Here is a 19360-nt window from a genome sequence, read left to right as displayed (position 1 = left end):
TCTTCCTGAGGAAACAGGGTGGGGACCATATGTCGCAAGGACCTGAAGCTCGTTTGGATCTGTCAGTAGAGTACAAAGGCCATGGATCGTACTACTGCCGGCAGTCCTGCTCGTGTTTTCCACTTTTCCTAATAATCCGTATGACGATGGCATTAACATGTAGGTACAGTTCTTGAAACCCGATTTTATGGCCGTAGCAAAGCCTTTTTGTGTACGCTGCACATGACCCCCAGTCCTGTGTCGTGCAGATTCAGCTGCACGCCATGGTGAATCCGTGGAGGACATTGGAACAGCCTGCATGGACGGCCGCTTGTCTTCATTGATGCCATGTTATTCAGATTCTGGTTTTGTATACTGAGAACAAGCGGATGCCACAGAAACACCCCCACACAATGGTAAATTCTCAATAGAAAAGACATTAACTGATTGCCAATCTGGAAAATAGTTTCATATGCCAGAGGATGCTAAACAGCAGCGGAAGCTTTTCGGTTTGGGGTTTCATATGTCCCGTATACAATCGAGCAGGCACCTGGCAACATATGTTGCGAAAATATTGCACTATTTTTTTTGGACAAGAAAAAAAGTACTAATATGAAGTACAATGGGGACAATTTGAGCATAAGGTATCTCCACAAACATGATAACATAAGAGATGGCATGCCCTGTATTAGGAAAAAATAAATCAAAACCAGATACTATCAAGTCCACGTGATAAATTTCTACCCTACATTTCTTTTTTTTCGTCAACAAGAACTGCCATATCCCTTTTGAATTATATTATTAGCTATACCTGAGCCAAAATTGAGACCATTACCATAACAATAACAACAGTCCTGCAAGAAAATCCGAGTGAAATAGCACGAGCTGACTGGCTGGCTCCGAAGAAAATAACAATTAACTCCAACCCACCACATAGCAATCAGACAGTTCTACTCTTAAGACACATGGCTATCACATATACAGGTTCCTCACCTGGAATTTTGATGCAAGAAAATCAATGTAAATAGTAGAATATGTCTGCACCATGTGTTAACCTGATGCTGAAAATCTGGAATAAGGATATCCTAAAAAATTGTAACCTAGACTTGTAAACACATTAATCAGCAAAGGCAAGACAGAACCAATGGATGAGCCATAAAATGTACACACTTTCGACACAACTACAACGACAATAGTCATATCAAGGACAACTGGAGCTAATTTACAAGGGCACATGAATGCCACAGGAATCTCAGCTACTGCTGAAGGATGACAGAATTTCTTCAACTTGTCTTAGGGTTTCCTGCAAGCACCCTTTTTCCTTGCATCTTTTTTTCTTTTTCGTTTCTTGATAAAGAGAAAAAAGGAAGAAAAAATTAAATAAATAAGTTAACCATTTGCTTAGGCTAGAACAAGTTCAGATCCCTGAAAGAGGATGGATATCATCTCCAGAGGACCACGGTACGATCTCTGAATCCCTTCTCTCTTTCTACAAACACTGAACCCATAAAATAGAGGAGCACCGTCCAAATAAATATGAAATGTAATTCCCAGGCGAATAAGAGGCACTGACTCTTGCAGAAAGATCAGGAGGGATCAGCACGGGTCTTTGAACTCCCAAGGGTGAGCTCCAGCTCGTGCTCATCCGAGGCGCACTCCTCGTGTATCCGTTCCCCCTCCCATGCCTTCACCAGGCCAGGTGATTGATTGTTGCCATTGCTGCTGCTCCCAAAGGCAAAGTCATCTGGGGTGCCGTCAACCATCTGGACGTCATGATGGATTGGCACACCACCCATCACCGGAGAACATGTTCCACTCTGTCCAGGGGTGCACATTCTTGAGGTACTGGCAACAGTCTCCTTGAAAATACCGAAAGGATTCGGTGCCACAAGGCTGTAAGTTGGAGATGAAGGACCAGCAGATGAAATTCGAAACCCTGATAGCCATGTTGGGTCTGGAGCAACCTGGTGCCCAGGGCTTGGCGGTTGGGAGTTGGGAAGAGATGCATAGTTTGATCCACACCCAGCCCATGGTGGCTGAACACTTGGGTTCTCCCAGTCGGTCTTGATGCGAGGTGTGCGAGTTGGGGAGCTGGATGGTGGTGTTACTGGTGCACTGATGGAGCCACCATTGAAGTAGAGATGATGAAGCTGTGGGAACTTGGAGGAGGAGGCAATTGAGGAACTCGAGGACAAATTCTTCAGCCATGGGATAAGAGAGCTGCCTTCAACGCCACCAATGAAGTTGTTCCCACCAAGAGTGATGTGAGATGAGGATCCAGAGCTTGGAAAGGAGGAGGATGCAGGGCTCGGGTTGTATGAAGCCCTTGGACTGGGTTGATATGAAGAGCAAGGACTTGGTGATGCAGATCTTCCAATTGGATCATGACGCTCCGCTGCTGTTGGTTTACATCCCTGAAACATGGAGAGATTCATCAACAATAAGCAATTACATATGCAATTGGTTCAATCCAAAAATATACTTTAACTACACTGATGAACTATTGCGAAGCAGAAAACAGTTGCTTTTATCAGAAAGGAAATTGTCCTGAAGCAGCTGCCTCTAACAGCAATTGAGAGAACAAATCGGACAGAAGCATGCCAAGTTTAAACTATAATAACATGGTAATTTCCCATGAAATCAACTACTTGCTTATTCACCTTTTTTTTGGTAAAGGCCATTCTATACAGAAGCAATTTCAAACACATTATAGAGAAGATTTGATGAAGCAGTTGCAACACTCTGCAATTTAAATATCTTGGCTACCAACTTACAAACAAAATAGACCATTTTCTATATGTAAATCAAGTACAATCCTCCAAATTTTCAATTATCAAAAAAAATGAGAGAAGCAACAAAAAAGCTTGTAAAACCAGCTTCAAATTAGACTACATCTGAAGTTTAACTTGTTAGCGCAAAGCCCACCTCACCATTGGAAAAAGAAAAAAAACAAGGCAGTCACAACTCACAAGTGAGTGAACACAAGCGCTGCATACTGAACAGACCAACGGCAACCAAACAACCCAAGGTATGGTAGTTTCAAGATCTCCCCTTTCGTGGGTTTTTCTTGCGTAAGTTCAAATTCTTCTTATCTACCACCAATTTGGAACAAGCCTCGAAAGCAAAGTAAAAAAACACTGCTTTTGGTTTCTGAAAGCAATGGCAGCATTTGCACATGGCAAAAAGATTGTGGCAAGAGAATCATTTTGGACTACGCTTTGTGCTTTTCTGATGCTAACCAGTAACCCCTTCTTTTACAGCATCAAGCCAGATGTGGTATGCAGCAGCCTGTCATGCTCATATTAGCAAGCCTATGACTTCATCATTTACTTTAACCCAACAGAATCCTAAACAGAATCGAACCTGTTCTGGAACCAAGGAAATGTTGCAATTGGTAAAAGAAAAAACTTCAGTTTAGCTCTTAGATTTTGACCATACTATAAACTACAAAACCGGTGTGACAAACAAAGCAGGCCATTGCCAAAAATTGCCTTCAGTGCTTCAAAACAGAAGCAGTATTCTTTTGACATCTAAAAAGAAATAATTTTTGGAAATCCTAATTCTAGAGCTTGCGGAACTAATCTAGCCGCATTGCATCCCCCGTTGGTAGCAAATCGAGCTCCCATTTCCTGACCCGACAAGCGACAACAGTACAGGCTAATAATACCCCCAGCAAAGCAATGCGTCCCGAAGAAACAATCAGAGCTCGAAGCAAGTAAAACTGGTCGAAACCCAACACAATTCAGGGACGTGCACAGCACAGCCGGCGCATCCAAAGATGGATCCGTTGGATCATCGAAATCGCCACATTTTGCGTTCCCATTCCCAATCCCAGAACAGAGCATCAGCACGAGCATCCATGCAAAAAAAAATCCCAACAGAACGGAGCAAGCATCTCCGGCGAAACTACGTGCTAGTCGAAACAACCAAGGAAGCAAACACGGTGCAGCGCTTCTCAGATCGCAGTAGCCGCAGACACGATTGCTCACGCAGCAATTCTACGGAGCAAGCAACCAAAACAAAACAAAACGAAACGAAGCAGCTCTACTCGTGGCGCAAAGCAGAGACGGAATCGAAGCCACCGAAGCAAAGCAAAGCAAGGGATGGACTGATACCTTGCGGTAGGTAGTGCCGTCGGGCTCGACGGTCCACCCCGCCTCGTTGCAGAGCGCCTTGAGCACCTCGTTGTTGTCGCAGTGCTTGGGGAGGTTGTAGTTGCCGTAGGCCCTGAGGCCCGCGAAGATCTTGGCGGCGATCGCGCGGCGGCGTCGCTCCCTGCGGCGGTTGTTCTCGCGCTCCCGCCACGTGGGGACCCGGGTGCCCCCGAGCCCGCCCCCGCCGCCGCCGCCCCCCGCGCCGCTCGTCATCGGCGGCCGGCCGGATCTCGCGGATCTGCCCCGCACCCGGCCTCCTTGCGGCCGCTGCTCGCCTCGCCTCGCCCGCTGGCTTTGTTTATTATTTCTGGGGTGGAATTGGGGAGGAGCAGGAGGAGAACCGGAGGAGAGGGAGGAGGAAGTAGTAGTCTGAACGCAGCCGCTGCTACTGCCGCTGCTACGCTGCTCCTATTGTAAACCCAGCTGGGGGAGGGAGTGAGAGTGAGGGTGGCTGGCCTGTAACGGTGATGCCAGTTACCGGCTCGCTCTTTCGCAGCGGGCGCTTTCCGGTTCTGCCCCCGCGGCGGGGGCCCGGTGGAAGGGATGGCACGCGCCGCGGGGCCAGGGGTAGGGAAGGTATTTCTGGTACCCCGGGCAGGGAGACGGTTAAACGTGACGGGTTGCGGGGCCCAGGTTGGGCGAAGTACGACTCCGCGCTCCCTGACGCGCGGGGCCCCCCGCTGTGTCCCGCGGTCAAACGGGGAATGGGTGGTGGGGCCCGCGGCATCCGCCGTCTCGTCAGAGCGCAATCATCATGCTTCATGCCCCCGGGCGCGCCCGGCCGAGCAACAGGCGGACCGGGCCGTGCGGGCGAGCCGGACCGAACCGGGCGGGCGGGGGCCGCGTGAGGGGAAGGAAACGAGGGAATCGAGCGGGGGAAACTGGGCAAAGGCGTGAACGCGCCCGGGCCGGCCGGGACGGTTCGCTGGCTTGGCAGTTTCGTGTCCTCCCGCCGGTTTCGTCTCGGTTTCCGGGTGGTGGCTCGGGCGCGTGGGCGGGGGTGGGGACCTCACGGCGCGGTGGGGCGGGGGAAAGACGAAAGAAGGGTGAAAGAAAGGATGGGAAACGGCTTCGGGATCCGCGGCGAGGGGGGAGGCCTACGGCACGGCACGCTCGCCACCAGACGACGCCTTGCCACGCTGCCTGTGCTACTGCTGCGGCGCCTGCCATGGCCTGAGTCCTCCTGCGCTCCCTGCGATGGCGGGCGCCGCAGTCACGCTGCTGCTGCCTGCTGCCTGCTGCCAAGAAACGCATCCGGTGATCCGGTCTCGAAGTCGAAACTGGCCGCCGCTTGCTTGCCTTGTTTGCATTGCATCGCAAATTCGCACCACCGTCCGTCTGTTCGCCCGGCTTTGGAGGGGCCAGTTTCGATGCGTTGCCGGGCGTTTCGTGCGTGAATCCGGGCGGCGCAGCGCGGCAGCGCCCAGCTCGATGACGCTTTGGTGTATGCGTGTGGTACACCGCTAGTGTTGCATAGTGCATCGGTACTGGTAGTGTTGTGCACGTAATAATCATTTTTTTCCCCCTCCTCCCGGCATCGTGTTTTCCAAAGGACCAAATCCCAAAGGGAAGGGGAAAAAATCCCTGTGGTATGGGCCATGAGCGTGGCCCCCCCTCTTTGACTTTTGGATGGAGCGTGAGCGTACGTGACGGGGCATGTATGTGCTCAGTGGATGACGTTCCCCCTTTTTATCTGCGTGCTATTTTACAATTTTTGTCTGCACCATCTTGTAGTGACGGCCATTTTCTCAGTTCACGAGCTGCAGATGGCGGGTGAGCACAACAAACGAAAACTTGCCCGGGATGTTTTTGTTGATAATACCAGAGAAGGATGACCGGGCACAAGGAAGTGATGCACTTTCTCATTAACCACCCCCGCAAAGGGTCTTTAAGTACAGATAGACCAACCATATGCAGGTGGCTTGGAAGCTAAACAAAACATCTGAAAAACATCTAAATGGTATCTAAGTAGATAAAGTGCACATATGCACATAGATAAAAACACACACCCAACACACACATGACTTAGGGGGTGTTTGGATACTAGGTGCTAAACTTTAGCAGTGTCACATCGGATGTTCGGATGCTAATTAGGAGAACTAAACATGAGCTAATTATAAAACTAATTGCAGAACCCCTATGCTATTTCGCGAGATGAATCCATCATTAGCAAATGGTTACTGTAGCACTAAATTGTCAAATCATGGACTAATTAGGCTTAATAGATTCGTCTCGCGAATTAGACTCCATCTGTGCAATTAGTTTTATAATTAGTCTATGTTTAATACTCCTAATTAGCATCCAAACATCCGATGTGACATGTGCTGAACTTTAGCATGGGGTATCCAAACACCCCCTTATTCTATCAATCTCCCCCTAAGTCTTGCGTGTCTTGAGCAGCAACTGGACCATCCTAATTCTAGAGAAAAGTTCTTCGAACTTGATCCTTCCAAGGGACTTGGTAAGAAGGTCGGCGAGTTGATCCTTGGTGTTGATGTAGTTCGTCCAGACACTCCTTCCTCCAAGCAACCTCGGATGAAGTGGTACTTCACTCTGATATGCTTGCTTCGCTCGTGGAAGACGGGATTCTCCGCCAGAGCCAGAGCGGACTTGCTGTCCACCCTAAGCTCCACTGCTTCAGTATCCTTGCCAAGGAGATCGTCGAGCAGCCGAGCGAGCCAGAGAGCCTGAGTCGAAGCAGAAGAAGCAGCAATGTACTCGGCCTCACAGCTGGATAGGGCCACCACCTGCTGCTTGACTGACTGCTAGCTAACTTGGCAACTTGCCAAGGAAGAAGAACATCCCGCTCGTGCTCTTACTGGTGTCGATGTCGCCGGCGTGGTCGCTATCACTGTAGCCGATGACGTGTGCCGTCCCGGGACACCTCGAGTAGTGGAGGCCATAGTCGAGAGTCTCCGCAATGTAGCGGAGGATCCTCTTGATGGCCTGCAGGTGCTCTGTCGTTGGTTGCTGCATGAACCGACTGATGTTGCCGACTATGAACGCCAAGTTCGACCGTGTGTGGGTGAGGTAGCGAAGGCTCCCCACAAGCCGCCAGTACTGTGTAGCATCCACCTCCTCAGCCGTGCTGTCACGACTCAACTTCAGCCTGTCCTTCGTTGGAGTAAGAGCTGGGTTGCAGTCGGTGAGCCCACCCAGCTCAATGACACGCTTGGCGTAGGCGGTCTGTCAAAATGTGATACCGGAGTCATCCTGGTGCACCTTGATCCCCAGGTAGAAAGAGAGAGGCCTCAGGTCACTTATTTGGAAGGTGGCCTTCATCTCCTAGGGATGGCAACGGGGCAGGTCGGAGTCGGGTGGAGCTTCCACGAACCCACCCTCGAAACCCGAGAATAAAACCCGCCCCGAACCCAAACCTCGTTTCGGGTGACAATGTGCACCCGCCCCCGAAACCCGTGGGTGCCCGAAACCTGAGCAAGACAACAGGTTGGACAAGGGGGGCAAGCGGCCGGCGGCGCTTGGGCGAGGCGCGGGGGGCCAGCGGCGCTTGATGCAGGCGCGCACGGGCGAGGGGCGCGGCCGGCCGGCTGGTGGCGCCGTGGGCGAGGGGCAGCGCTCGCGGAGTCGCGGTGCTCGGGCGAGGGCCAGACTGTGGAGTTTGTAGAAGATGATAGGGTTGAGAGAGTTATATATCTAGAGTTTCCAATTGCTTGTTGGGTTGGGCTACATCTAATTTTTGGGCTGGAATGTAATTCGGGGCCCCGTGCGTCACCCGCGGGGAGATTAGAAACCCACCCCCGCCCCACCCAATTTCGAGTCCCCGAACCCGCAAACCCGCAGGGGGAAAACGGACCTGCCCCCACCAAAATCAGGTCGAAAACTCGTGGGTTTCGGGTCCAAACCCGCCCGACTGCCATCCCTACCATCTCCTCCTTGAACGCTTCCATCTTCTCCTCCTTGATGCCCTTGATCACCAGATCATCGACGTAGATGCCCACCAGCAGAGCATTGCCTCCATTGCCCCGCCGGTAGACGGCCACCTCGTGCGGGCTTTGCTCGAAGCCCATAGTCTTCAGGGTGGAATCCAACTTGGCATTCCAAGCTTGAGGTGCCTACCGCAAGCCGTAGAGGGCCTTGCGCAGGCGCAGCACCTTGTCCTCCTTGCCGGGGATGATGAATCCTGGCGGCTGGTGGATGTAGACTTCCTCCTTCAAGTCGTCCTTGAGAAACGCCGACTTGACATCCATGTGGTAGACGCGCCAGCCCTCCTGGGCTGCCAGCGTGAGGTGCAAACGCACGGACTCCATTCGTGCAATAGGAACGAAAGCGTCGTCGAAGTCAACTTCCTCCTACTGCATAAACCCACATGCCACCAAGCGAGCCTTGTGCTTGACAATAGCACCAGCTTTATCCTTCTTTAGCTTGTACACCCACTTAAGGGTGATCGCGCGGTGATCAGGAGGAAGATCAGCCAGCTCCCAAGTTTGGTTCTTCTTAATAGCTTCCATCTCCAGCTTCATCACGGCGCGCCATGCCACGTGTCCCTCAGCCTCAGCGAAAGAGCGAGGCTCGCTGTCGTCGTATGCGAGGTGCAGCTCCACCTCCATGTCATGAGGCACCAGCCCGGCACCGGCTGGTCGCTGAGGATGTCCTCCATGGTGCGATACCTCAAAGGCTCACCGTCGTGGTACGTGTCGACGTGGTCCTCGTCGTGAGAGAGCGGAGTGGCGAACTCCACTGGGCTGTGCTCGTCATGAGCCGGTGCTGGTGCAGGTGTGCTCGGAGAAGTAGCTGCCGGTGCAGGGGCGTGTGATGTGGTCGGCTATGGTGGAGAGAGCTCGTCGTAGCCGAGTAGTACTCGCCGGAATCGGTGGAGATCCGGGAACTGGAGTAGGCACACTCAGCAAAGAAGAGCTGCCCACTCCCCCAGCTCCCTTGGAGTGGACATAGTCGATAGTGAAGTCGTCGTACATCGGAGTCGAGCCGTCATCCACCATCTTGCCTCATGCCCAGCTTCGCCCTTCGTCGAACACACGTCACGCCCCGTGTGCACACGCTGTGTCTCCGGGTCAAGGATGCGGTAGACCTTTACCCCCTCCGCATAGTCGATGAACACCCCCATGGTGCTCCTATCGTCGAGCTTGCCAACATATCCTAGCTCCTTGACATATGCGAGGCAGATGAAGACGCGAAGGTGGGCGACCGCTGGCTTGCGCCCATGCCAAGCCTCGTATGGTGTCATGCCGTCGAGAGCCTTGGTGGGCAAGCAGTTGAGGATGTAGACAGCCGTCAGCACCGCCTCTCCCCAGAAGATGACTGGCATCCTCCTCTGCTTGAGGAGGGCCCGAGCCATGGCCTCCACCATCTGGTTGTGCCACTTGATGACGTCATTCTGCTGCGGGGTGTACAGCGTGGAGTAGTGGCACTGGATCCCCTCATCGGCACAGTATGACGCGAACTCAGCCGTCATGAACTTGTCGCCATTATCAGTGCGCAGTACGCGCAGCTTGCGGCCACACTCGTTCTCTGCAGCAATTTGAACATGCTTGATGGCGTCCACAACAGCTCCCTTGGTGTCGAGGAGGACCACCCACATGTATCGGGAGACGTCGTCGACAAGTAGTAGGAAGTAGCGCTGTGCTCCGGGTGTAGCTAGCGTCACCGGCCCGCAAAGGTCGCCATGCACGAGGTCAAGCCACTCCTTGGCTCAGAAGCTCGATTGGCGAGTAAAGGGGTGTCACCTCTGCTTCGTCACGACACAGATGTCGCATAGTTACTCCACGTGTTTGACGCACGGCATGCCCCGCACCATCTCCTCAGTGCTGAGCCGCTTCAAGGTCTTAAAGTGGAGGTGCCCAAAGCGCTCGTGCCACCGTCAAGCCTCATCATCGCAGCGAGCAGCAAGGCAGAGGGGCTGCGCTACCTCCGCATAGAGGACGTAGAGGCGGTTGCTCCCTCTCTCCACCTTGGCAAGTAGGCGCTATAGTCGATCCTAAATCCGGAGCACTCCGCCGTCGATCTCCATGCGCGAGCCACTCTCATCCAGTTACCCAAGGCTGATGATCGAGTTTCTCAGTGCTAGGATGTAGAAGACTCCAGTGAGGAGTCGGTGCTCGCTAGTCTTGGCAACGAGAACGACGGAGCCGATGCCCTTGATGTCCATGGCCGAAGAGTCGCCAAATTTGATGGAGCCGCGTACGTCGACATTCAGGTCGGAGAAGTACTCCCTGCACCCAATCATGTGGTGTGTGGCATCACTGTCAAGGAACCAGTCGTCAATCTTGTCATCACTGTAACCATCACCGAGGAAGACGTGCGCGTGCGGCTCGTCGAGGTGGAGGAGAGCCATCGCAACCGATGCCGCTGGAAGTAGCTTGATGCTCCCGTGAGCCAACAACAGAGCCGGCTCCTCCTCCTCCACACCCTGGGCCTGGCCACGCCTTGGCTGATGACACTTCTAGGCCCAGTGGCCAGTCCTACCACAGTTGTGGCACTTTTCGTCTCGTGCCGGTTTGCGCTCGTCGGCGGCACCGCCATGGGCACCTCCTCGCGCCCCACCCTCGGCGCCTTGCGCGGCTTGCCACGCCTGCGGCCTCCTATCGAGGAAGAAGGCTCCCCCATCTTCCACTCCCTCTAGCGGGCGATCCACAGCACCTCAGTGAGGTGGAGCTTGCCACCGATGGTGATGGGCTCGCCAGACGGCATCTCCTCGCGGTCGTCGAACGCCTCGAGTCGCCCTGTCAGCTCCTCGATTGACAACGTCGAGAGGTCGAGCAGCGTCTCGATGGAGATAGCGAGCTGCGAGTACTTCTTCGAGACGACGCACAAGAACTTCGCCATGGCTTTCTCCTCGTTGATCTCATCATCGCTGTACCTCTCCAGCCGCTGCATTAGGCTGGAGAGGCGGAGGGCGAAGTCATCGACATCCTCGCCTAGCTCAAAAGCTAGATGATCCCACTCCTGCCGAAGCTTCTGTAGAGTGGACTTGCAGGCTCGGTTGCTGCCAACTCGGGCTGTAGCAATAGCGTCCCAAGCAGCCTTGGTAGTCCTCTTCCCCGAGAGGTTCGTCGCCATCTCCATTGGGACCGCGGCGAGCAACGCCTCGAGCACTTGCCGGTCCTCGTGGCTGTCGATGTCGCCGTACCGGACTGCGTCCCACATCTCCCGCACCTGGAGCTTCACCTTCATCACCAAGGACCACTCCAAGGCCACGTGTGCTGCCGACGGACTCCTGGATGATGGTCTTCATGACCCTTGGGGCTCGGTGCCCGGAGTCGAGGTCGGAGTCGTAGTCGAAGTTGAGGGCGGACTCATGGACGGAGCTTCTCCTGCTCCGAGGACACTCGCCGTCTGCACCTCGACACAGGTCCTGGACCCACCAGTCCACCCCCGCATTCCACTGCCAGTCCGCCTCCTTCGACTCAGGACGGTCGTCGTGCACCTCGGCACCGGCGCCCTGCACTGCGCGCCTCAACTCCATCTTGTCACGACGCGCCATCTCGCGCGTCGCCTCTGTCTCCTCGCGCAGCTGGTCCGCCTCCAGACGCTGCTGGGTGGCGGCCGCCGCCGCCGCCTGTGCCTCCTCCATGGCTAGGTGGGCTGCCTTGGCTGCACGCGTCGCCGCGGCCTCCACAGCTGCCACGCGTGCTGCCCAAGCTGCAACCGCCTCTCGCGCCTCAGCATCGCGCAGCCGTGGCCTCCTCCCGCCGTTGCTCCTCAACCGCCTCCTCCTCCTCAGCTGCCGCCCTGCGGCGCCGCCACTGGTCGTGACCGACGGTGGGAGGAAGAGGCTCTCCGAGCGGGTCGGGGAGTGAGCCAGGAGCACCGGTAGCGCACCGGTTGCGCCGGCTGCCTGACCAGCACCACCCGCATCTCCTGCCGTCCACCTGGAGCCTGCCATGTCAAGGGAAAAAGTCGGGGAAGAAGAGTGCATGGAACAATTATACTTTTTCTATCAAGTGATTTGAAATACATTATACTTTTTCTAAAACAATTTTGGAAATGAGAATTATTCTAGGAGCTTGAAAACGTGGGCACGGGTGAATTTAGGGCCAAAATTATTCTACATCTTTGGTTATATTTCAACTATTTTGACATACCTACAAAAAATGTGTCAAATACAAAAACATGCACTTATTTTTGAACTATTCAGGTACTTGATTAAAAAAAAATATAATTTACTCTATGATGAATCCACTCATGCATGGGTATTTATGGTAAACCGAAGATACGCTGATAGATCGATCCTGAGATATTGCATTTGTATGTCATTTGTTTCGCGGATTAATTATTTGTTCTAATGCCAAGTGTACCTATACGTACATATCTACGTGGGCCCATGGACAAAACCATGTTTCTGAAGACCAAATTAAACACTGCATGTGGAGTAGGTAGACAAGTTCAGTCTCAAGTCTCAATGACTCGGACGGAGTGATGCCGAGTTCCCAGAGTCCTCCGTTCGTCGTCCGGAAGCTGGATGCTATCCGGTAGCGGTAGCCTAGCACGCCGCGCTTCCGTGCACCAAATATCCTGTTGCAATCGCAAACGGATCGCCCACATCCTCTCCGCCACTCCTACTTGCCTACCCGCCGCCTGCTAGCTCAATGCACGTCCAATTGTGAAAGCCTTAAGAGACCCACAAGCAGAACACGACAACCACATATACAAATAAAACCCTAATCCTCTCCAAAAAGCGTGTTTATAAAATACCTAATGGAGAGTTAGCTAGATACTGCTACTGTATCTTGAGAAGAAGCGCTTCATTGGCATGGCATGGCATGGCATGCATGATGCATCCCACATTTAACTAGGTTCATGGCCCCTGTTGGCGATGATCGGCGAGCTCGATGAGGACGTCTCGGCAACGGATTAACTGCATGCGCATGGAAACATCCTTTTCCTTGCCGCCGACGACCCCGGCGCCATGGTGGTCCACCGCTCCTTCGGATCCCAACCCAACCCAACCAACCCATGGAACAACGACCAACATCGCAATGCTGTGCCGGTCGTCTTTCTCTCTCAAGGCCCACTGACATAGTGACATGGGGGATGTGCCGCCGTGACTCGTGAGTGACCACTCGCCTCTTTTTTTCTGTTGCTGACTGCTGCCGTCGGCTTCATCTGGCAGCAGTGACGAGGCTGGGCTGAGAGGTCGCAGGCAGGTCACAGGGAACAGATCACGAGGGGGATGGAGAAGCAAAAGAGAGAGCAGCCAGAGCAGTGCCTACGGTAATCTGGGCGCAGCGCTCGTGAGCTGACTCATCAGAGAGAACATCGCTGTATCCTCCGAAACGAATCCGATCCCCTCAGGCTTCACTTCATCAGCATGCAAACCACTGGCTTAATTGCTTTGCTCTGTTTTTTCTTCCCTCTCGATGAATGCTCTGAGTTAATTTGGTTGTTCGATCAAAATCAAGAAATTGGCATCGTTCAAACCGACATTCCGATAATCACAACAGATCAGCTGGCTTCAGGGAAAGGGAGTCAAACAGTTCGGAAAAGGCGTCGGATTTGTTCAGCTGTTCTCCAGTGCAGCCTGACATGATGCCTCGCATTATGCGGATGGACATCGATGGCATGCACTCATGATCTATCAACCATGGATTTCTATGGAGACACCCCAATCATCACAACCTACCACTACCGGTGGCCATCGCAACGCAGGGCCAGGCATGCATGGACATGAGGAGCAGGCCACGCCATCATTTGCCTCCACATGTTCGGCGACCTCGAGCGCACATGCAGGCAGCCACAAAACCACGATATGATGCCGGTCAAACATACGGCCGGGCCGGGGCCAGGAATTAAAATCCAAGATGCCGCATGCGAAGCCGCGAATAGAAAAAACTACTGTGCTAAACTTGGGTCTCTAGGCATGTGGACGCGCGCGTCGACACGGCAGCGAGCTGCAATGCAATGCAAGTAGATGCGCGATGCCATGCCGGCCCGGGGCAGCCACCAACTCGCGCTTCGTGGTTGGCACGCGCCTAGCCTTGGCCGACCGACCGAGCGGCTCTTGTCTTGTCTCTACGTGTTTGGGGGGAGACACCAGCTTAATTAGTGTAGCGTTCCGTCCTTGCCCGAAAAGGGTGGATGGTGTCTAGTTTAAGCCGCTGGGCATGCACGGCGGAGATGTGTACTTTTGTGAAGAGTCAATTGTTTTTGCTCCCTCACAACCCGACTGTGTGGCGCTGCATACGGCCGTAGCTGGAGATACAGATGTCAGTGTATAGAAAAAAGGTGGCAAGGCTAGGCAAGGCCATGTGCGTGTTGGTGGCGACGCAATATCTGTTCCATTCCGTTCCATTGGGAGAGAAGAGGTGCTCTACTCTCTCTCTCTCTCCCCTCTTGAAGAACGATGGGGGCAGGGGCCCATGCCTCAGCCACTGCACATCACGTACCTGCCTGCTAGCCGTGCGGCGCTCGGCAGGAACGCAGGATCACATGCGCGCGCGGCGCCGCGCACAGGGACTATCGGGGGAGATGGAGTGGAGAACTGGAGGAGATGGGCGAGCGTCCGCCTGCGTCCTTGGCCGCGCCGACCGCGGGGGACCCTGCGGTGCCCTTTGCGCTTTGCGCTTTTGCCCGCCCGGCGGCCGGCCACCTCCACCAACGCAACCACCTTTTCTGTTTTCTCCCCCATGCCGAGCTCTGAAACGTACGCCCCGGCCCGCCCGTCCTCGGATCCCCTCGCGCGCCGCCCCGCCGCGGGCGCGCACGCACGACACCGGCCGCGCGCGGGCATCTTCGATTCGATCAGGCTGGCTCCGGGCGGGGTGCTGGCGCGCACACGCGACGCGGGCACGGGGCCGGTGAAAGAAAAGGCGAGGAGATGCCATACCAGCGCATGCACAGGCGCGCGGGCACGGACTTTGGCGGCGACGGGCCACGGCGAAAAGCGCGATCGCTTGCTCGCGTGAGGCGAGCTGCGTGACCCCGGTCACGTACCGTCACTGTACCACAGCTAGCTACGGGCCTACGGCTACCAGCCCAAAGCAGTGGCCGCAGGCATGTTGGCCGCGCGCCTCGGGATTTGCGTTGGGGAAGGATCTGTCTCGGGGGAGGTTGTGCGTTTACCGCCTGTCTTATTCGCCCCTGTGACCACCGCATGTTGGTTGAAACGTCTTTTCATGCCGCCGGGTGCCCCTGGCTCTGAAACGTCGTTTTTGGAGTTTGGACGACCGGCTGAACGATGGCCAGTGGCAGCGCGACTCGGCGACTCCTGCATGTGGTGGCTTCCGCTGAGGCTTGCCTTGGGAATTACGGCGGTGTGGCGTCCCTGCTTTGGCTACCAAAGCTGAGCAGCCGGAACGGTAAACTTGTGGTCGGAGTGAGGACTTTTTGAACGCTCGTACGAAACTCGAGTGTGGGCAAGTGACTAGCACAGCAGCCATCGCCTCACTTTTGTGGGTGCGGTAGAAAGAAGAACGATCTGACGCGCAGAGGGACACGCCTTTTGATTCGGTTCACAAGCACCGGGCGAAAATGAAGAGGAAACAGTGCGCGTTCCGTTCTCTGAACAGTGTGCCGGCCCAGCGGAGTGTTTCATTGCAATCCGCTGCCGCGGGCTTCAATAGGGCCATTTTGCTGGCCTAGTGGGCTCCGCGTCCCGCTCTGGAAGGGAAAGTAGCCCACCAACGCCGCCGCGGCTGCGGGTGAAACCAAAGGTACAAACAAACAATTTCCTGCCCTGAATGATTAGCAGCTCCGCCATCCAGGTAGATACCCAACAATTTGGACACAAAATCTTTGCTTTTATAAGTAAGAGAGAAGTGTATTAAGGTAGCTTGAGTGGAAGCAGAAACTGATACCAGCATATTACACCACTGGACTTGCACAAGCTGGTGGAAACAAGTTGTGTGATTCTAAAGCTAATTGACCCAAATGGCACAATTTTCGCAGTGTTCAAACAACCGCACGAACTATTATGTGCCAGTGTGCCTTTTTACAACTATGCAACAAATGGCTTGTTAAGTAAATCCAACTGGGCAACCGGTGCAATTTTTCAGGTTGAACGCCATGAGGAAACGAGCTTTGATTTGATACCCCCACTGAACCAAAGGTACAATAAACGAATAAATTTCAAACTCAGGCTGATTGACGTAAAGAGCTCAGTTCAGATCCTTCCACGTTGAATAAAATTAATGCAATATGAATGTATAGATATTGGTACCATAAGAGATTAATATGCTTTTGATTGCAAAACAGAAACTTATGATGTCAGTATATAACAGCAAAACGTGTAAAAAGAGTTACATAGAGGTAAAGCATCTAAGAGGTACATAACAGCACACGAGTACAGGACTGCGCAATGTAACCGGCAACCTCACCTAGGCCCTGAAAGAATGGATTCAATCTGCAGAGTCACATTATTCCAACGAGCTGCTCGGTTCGCCACCATTAAATCTATGTTTACAAGGTCCAAATCAAGGTTGGTTTCGACGCCCATTGTCCCTTCAAGGACCTTAACCACCATGGACATGGAAGGCCTTCTACTGGTATCGACTTGCAAGCACCACAGAGCTAGGTTCATCACCCTGAACACTTCATCAGAATGCAATTCCAAGTCCATGAAGCGTGAATCAATCAGGTCCCCAGCAGCTGGCCATCTTTGGCTTTCTCTTGCACCATGCTGACGAGATGCCGACTTTCTACAGGCTGGGAGCAGTCCAAATTCCTTCTTCCGCACAAAATTTCCATGACAACAATGCCAAAGCTATACACGTCAACCTTTTCGGTGATGATAGATGTTAGCTACTCGGGGGCTAAATAACCCGGTGTCCCTCTGGATCTAGTCATTATAGTGCTCTGCTCACGATCAATTAGCTTGGCAAGCCCAAAGTCGGACACCTTAGCCGAAAACATATCATCCAATAGTATGTTTTGTGGCTTAATGTCCAAGTGAGCTATTGTTTGCCGGCAATCACTGTGAAGATAAGCTAATCCTCTTGCTACATCAGTGATGATCTTCAATCTGGTTTCCCAATCAAGTGGGGCTGCTTGGTGCTTTGCATAAATCCACTTATCTAAAGACCCATTAGGCATGTATTCGTACACAAGGGGTCTATGTGATTTCTCAGCAGAAAATCCAATTAGATTCACCAGATGTACATGGTTGATGCTTCCAACAGTCTGAACCTCCATTAAGAATTCTGTTTCCCCCTGATTTATGCCATCTCATCTCTTCACAGCAACATGCTTATCACCGATATGTCCCTTGAAAACAGAACCTGATCCTCCTGCCCCAATTTTCCTTGAGAAATCTGCAGTTGCCAATTTCAAACTCTCAAAAGAAAACCTTGTAGGCAGCCCTAGCAACTGATCAATGTCACCACCATGTAATGGTTCTGCGCTCCTTTTTCTTATAAATATCAGCACCAAGACAACAACTGTAGCACAAAAAGTTAAGAACCAACAACCGAGGCAGTGGCTATTTTTCCTTTCGATAGCACAGGTTTGTGCCCCTGAACTTTAAAAAATGCATAAGAAGTAAAATTTCTTGAATAAGTTTGTGCGTTAACGCTTATCATTGAGAAGATATCAGATGCAAGAAAACAGAAACATGAAGAATTGTTCGTGTGAAGGAAAAATGCAACCTTGCAAGAACAATCATTCAAGCATGATGATTTGCAGTTCCCTTCATTTGTTGTCCAATCATGGATTACATTGAAGCGAGTGGTGTTGGGAAGGGCAAGAAACCTTGCCTTCTGAAGAGACCCACAGGATAGTGAGTCTGTTAAGAAGCAGCCAGAGTTAAGCTCCCTGGAATCAATCAGCTCGAATAATCCAGATTGCCTGAGGGCTACATCAGGGCAGCTACACTGTCCATCTGAACAGATACCATATTCCACGCATGCTAGAGGGTATGAACAAGGATCAGCTATATCAAGAACATCTGAGCTCATCCAGTCTCCACTGCCGACTCCCCACTGGTATAGCCTCAAGTGCCCATCCCAGTCTAGCCTCACAAACTGAATACCATAGGCATCTGGGGGAAGCCGAATCTGATAATCTGGTGCGCCTATCCTGCGGAATGAAGTGAAAACCTCCAGGCTGCCATTCTTGAGTGCAATGTATGCTGAAGTGTTTGTTGTGATATTTCCACCAGTGGGGCTTTGATAGTATGCTAGAGGAGTATCAACTCCTGCAAATGCATACATGCCATCAGCAAGTACCGAGAGATAGAATTTTCCTTCGCCCCAATTTGTCTCTGACGCTCTTGCCATAAGTTTCTGCCCCAATTGCAGCATCTGCCCAGTGACAAGTGTGTCAGTTGGGCGATCAAAGGACCTCCATACTTCCATATTTGTATGGTCTAAAAGCACTAGATTGCCTGATTCAGTAAGATTCATACCAACCACTGACTTGTTGGTGGTATTCGTGAACCAAATCAGTGTTCCATCTGCGTCATAGAGCACCAAGTCGCCAAGTTCAGTAAGTTGAACAGTGGCATTCTCGCTGACTGTCCGGTTGTGGTTGGCGGACCAGATTACATGGGGAAATTCCAAATACAAAACACCACCTTCTCTGAAGGCGTTAACAATAAATATGAGAAGATGTAGGCATCACAAGTTGCTGCAAGTCCTGCACAGAAGAAGCCGCAGGCAAATATACGAACACTATCAACATGTGGGCCCACACTTATCTTGGTGGTGCCATAAGGATGAGGGAAGATGAGACGCATGGAGAAGTAATCATCTGGAAGTTCATTGTGGAGTAGAGATGGGTTGTTTCTCCATGTGGTGCCGAGATCAGCATTCGCAACAAAGGATTTGTTAAAGATAGGATTAGAGAGTTCAGAGAAAGAGGTAATAATAACGAGGGAATAGAGGAGCAATAAGATCTTTGAATGATGCATGGTTACAGAATATATCAAACTCAAACAGCCAGTTGCTCTTTGGCATAGGAAGGAAGGGTGAAAGGATTGCAGTTTCAGAAAGTTTGTTTGAGTGGAGTGGAGACAAAAATGGAATGAACAGAAGACTACCCACCTTTATTTTCGTATTGTATGGTGACCATGAATCTTATCTTCAGCAATGTAAGTCTAACACTGACTGGTTGGTGTTGTATTGGAGACAACAAGAAGAAGACTACCCACCCTTATTTTATGGTGATCGTGAATCTTATCTTCAGCGATGTAAGTCTAAAATTGACTGGTTTGTGCTGTACTGAAGACAACAAGAAGTCAGTGGTGGCACCGAGCAAATTGATGGTGATAACAATACCAACACAGTTGACTAGTCTCAACAAAATTATATCAACGAAAG

The 19360-nt window shown here is 52.3% G+C and overlaps 2 protein-coding genes and 1 pseudogene across 2 annotated transcripts; all 3 read right to left on the bottom strand.

The window, feature by feature from the left end:
- Positions 1-1128: 1128 nt before the first annotated feature.
- LOC117852269 (protein BZR1 homolog 3) lies at positions 1129-4566 on the bottom strand. Its single transcript, XM_034734287.2, has 2 exons — positions 4095-4566; positions 1129-2393 (listed from the first exon to the last, which is right to left on the bottom strand). The coding sequence occupies exons 1-2, from the start codon at positions 4344-4346 to the stop codon at positions 1566-1568; spliced, it is 1080 nt and encodes a 359-aa protein (XP_034590178.1). The 5' UTR covers positions 4347-4566; the 3' UTR covers positions 1129-1565.
- Positions 4567-6681: 2115 nt separating this feature from the next.
- LOC117853590 (uncharacterized mitochondrial protein AtMg00810-like) lies at positions 6682-8161 on the bottom strand. Its single transcript, XM_034735907.1, has 3 exons — positions 8018-8161; positions 7018-7319; positions 6682-6820 (listed from the first exon to the last, which is right to left on the bottom strand). The coding sequence occupies exons 1-3, from the start codon at positions 8159-8161 to the stop codon at positions 6682-6684; spliced, it is 585 nt and encodes a 194-aa protein (XP_034591798.1).
- Positions 8162-16268: 8107 nt separating this feature from the next.
- Positions 16269-18253, bottom strand: LOC117853162 (probable receptor-like protein kinase At5g20050; annotated as a pseudogene).
- Positions 18254-19360: the final 1107 nt, after the last annotated feature.

This window comes from Setaria viridis, chromosome 4, assembly GCF_005286985.2.
Source record: "Setaria viridis chromosome 4, Setaria_viridis_v4.0, whole genome shotgun sequence".
NCBI classification, from domain to species: domain Eukaryota; kingdom Viridiplantae; phylum Streptophyta; class Magnoliopsida; order Poales; family Poaceae; genus Setaria; species Setaria viridis.
The sequence above is the reverse complement of the archived record's forward strand: the minus strand, read 5'-3'. Positions and strand labels throughout refer to the sequence as shown.

What these genes read in the sequence shown, in the direction of transcription:
- LOC117852269 (XM_034734287.2), bottom strand. Translation starts at nt 4,346, where the DNA reads ATGACGAGCGGCGCGGGGGGCGGCGGCGGCGGGGGCGGGCTCGGGGGC. An exon ending in ACGGCACTACCTACCGCAAG is followed by an intron (nt 2,394 to 4,094) that starts GTATCAGTCCAT and finishes TCCATGTTTCAG; the next exon opens with GGATGTAAACCAACAGCAGC.
- LOC117853590 (XM_034735907.1), bottom strand. Translation starts at nt 8,161, where the DNA reads ATGGGCTTCGAGCAAAGCCCGCACGAGGTGGCCGTCTACCGGCGGGGC. An exon ending in AAGCGTTCAAGGAGGAGATG is followed by an intron (nt 7,320 to 8,017) that starts GTAGGGATGGCA and finishes ACATTTTGACAG; the next exon opens with ACCGCCTACGCCAAGCGTGT. An exon ending in TATGGCCTCCACTACTCGAG is followed by an intron (nt 6,821 to 7,017) that starts GTGTCCCGGGAC and finishes GCTTCGACTCAG; the next exon opens with GCTCTCTGGCTCGCTCGGCT.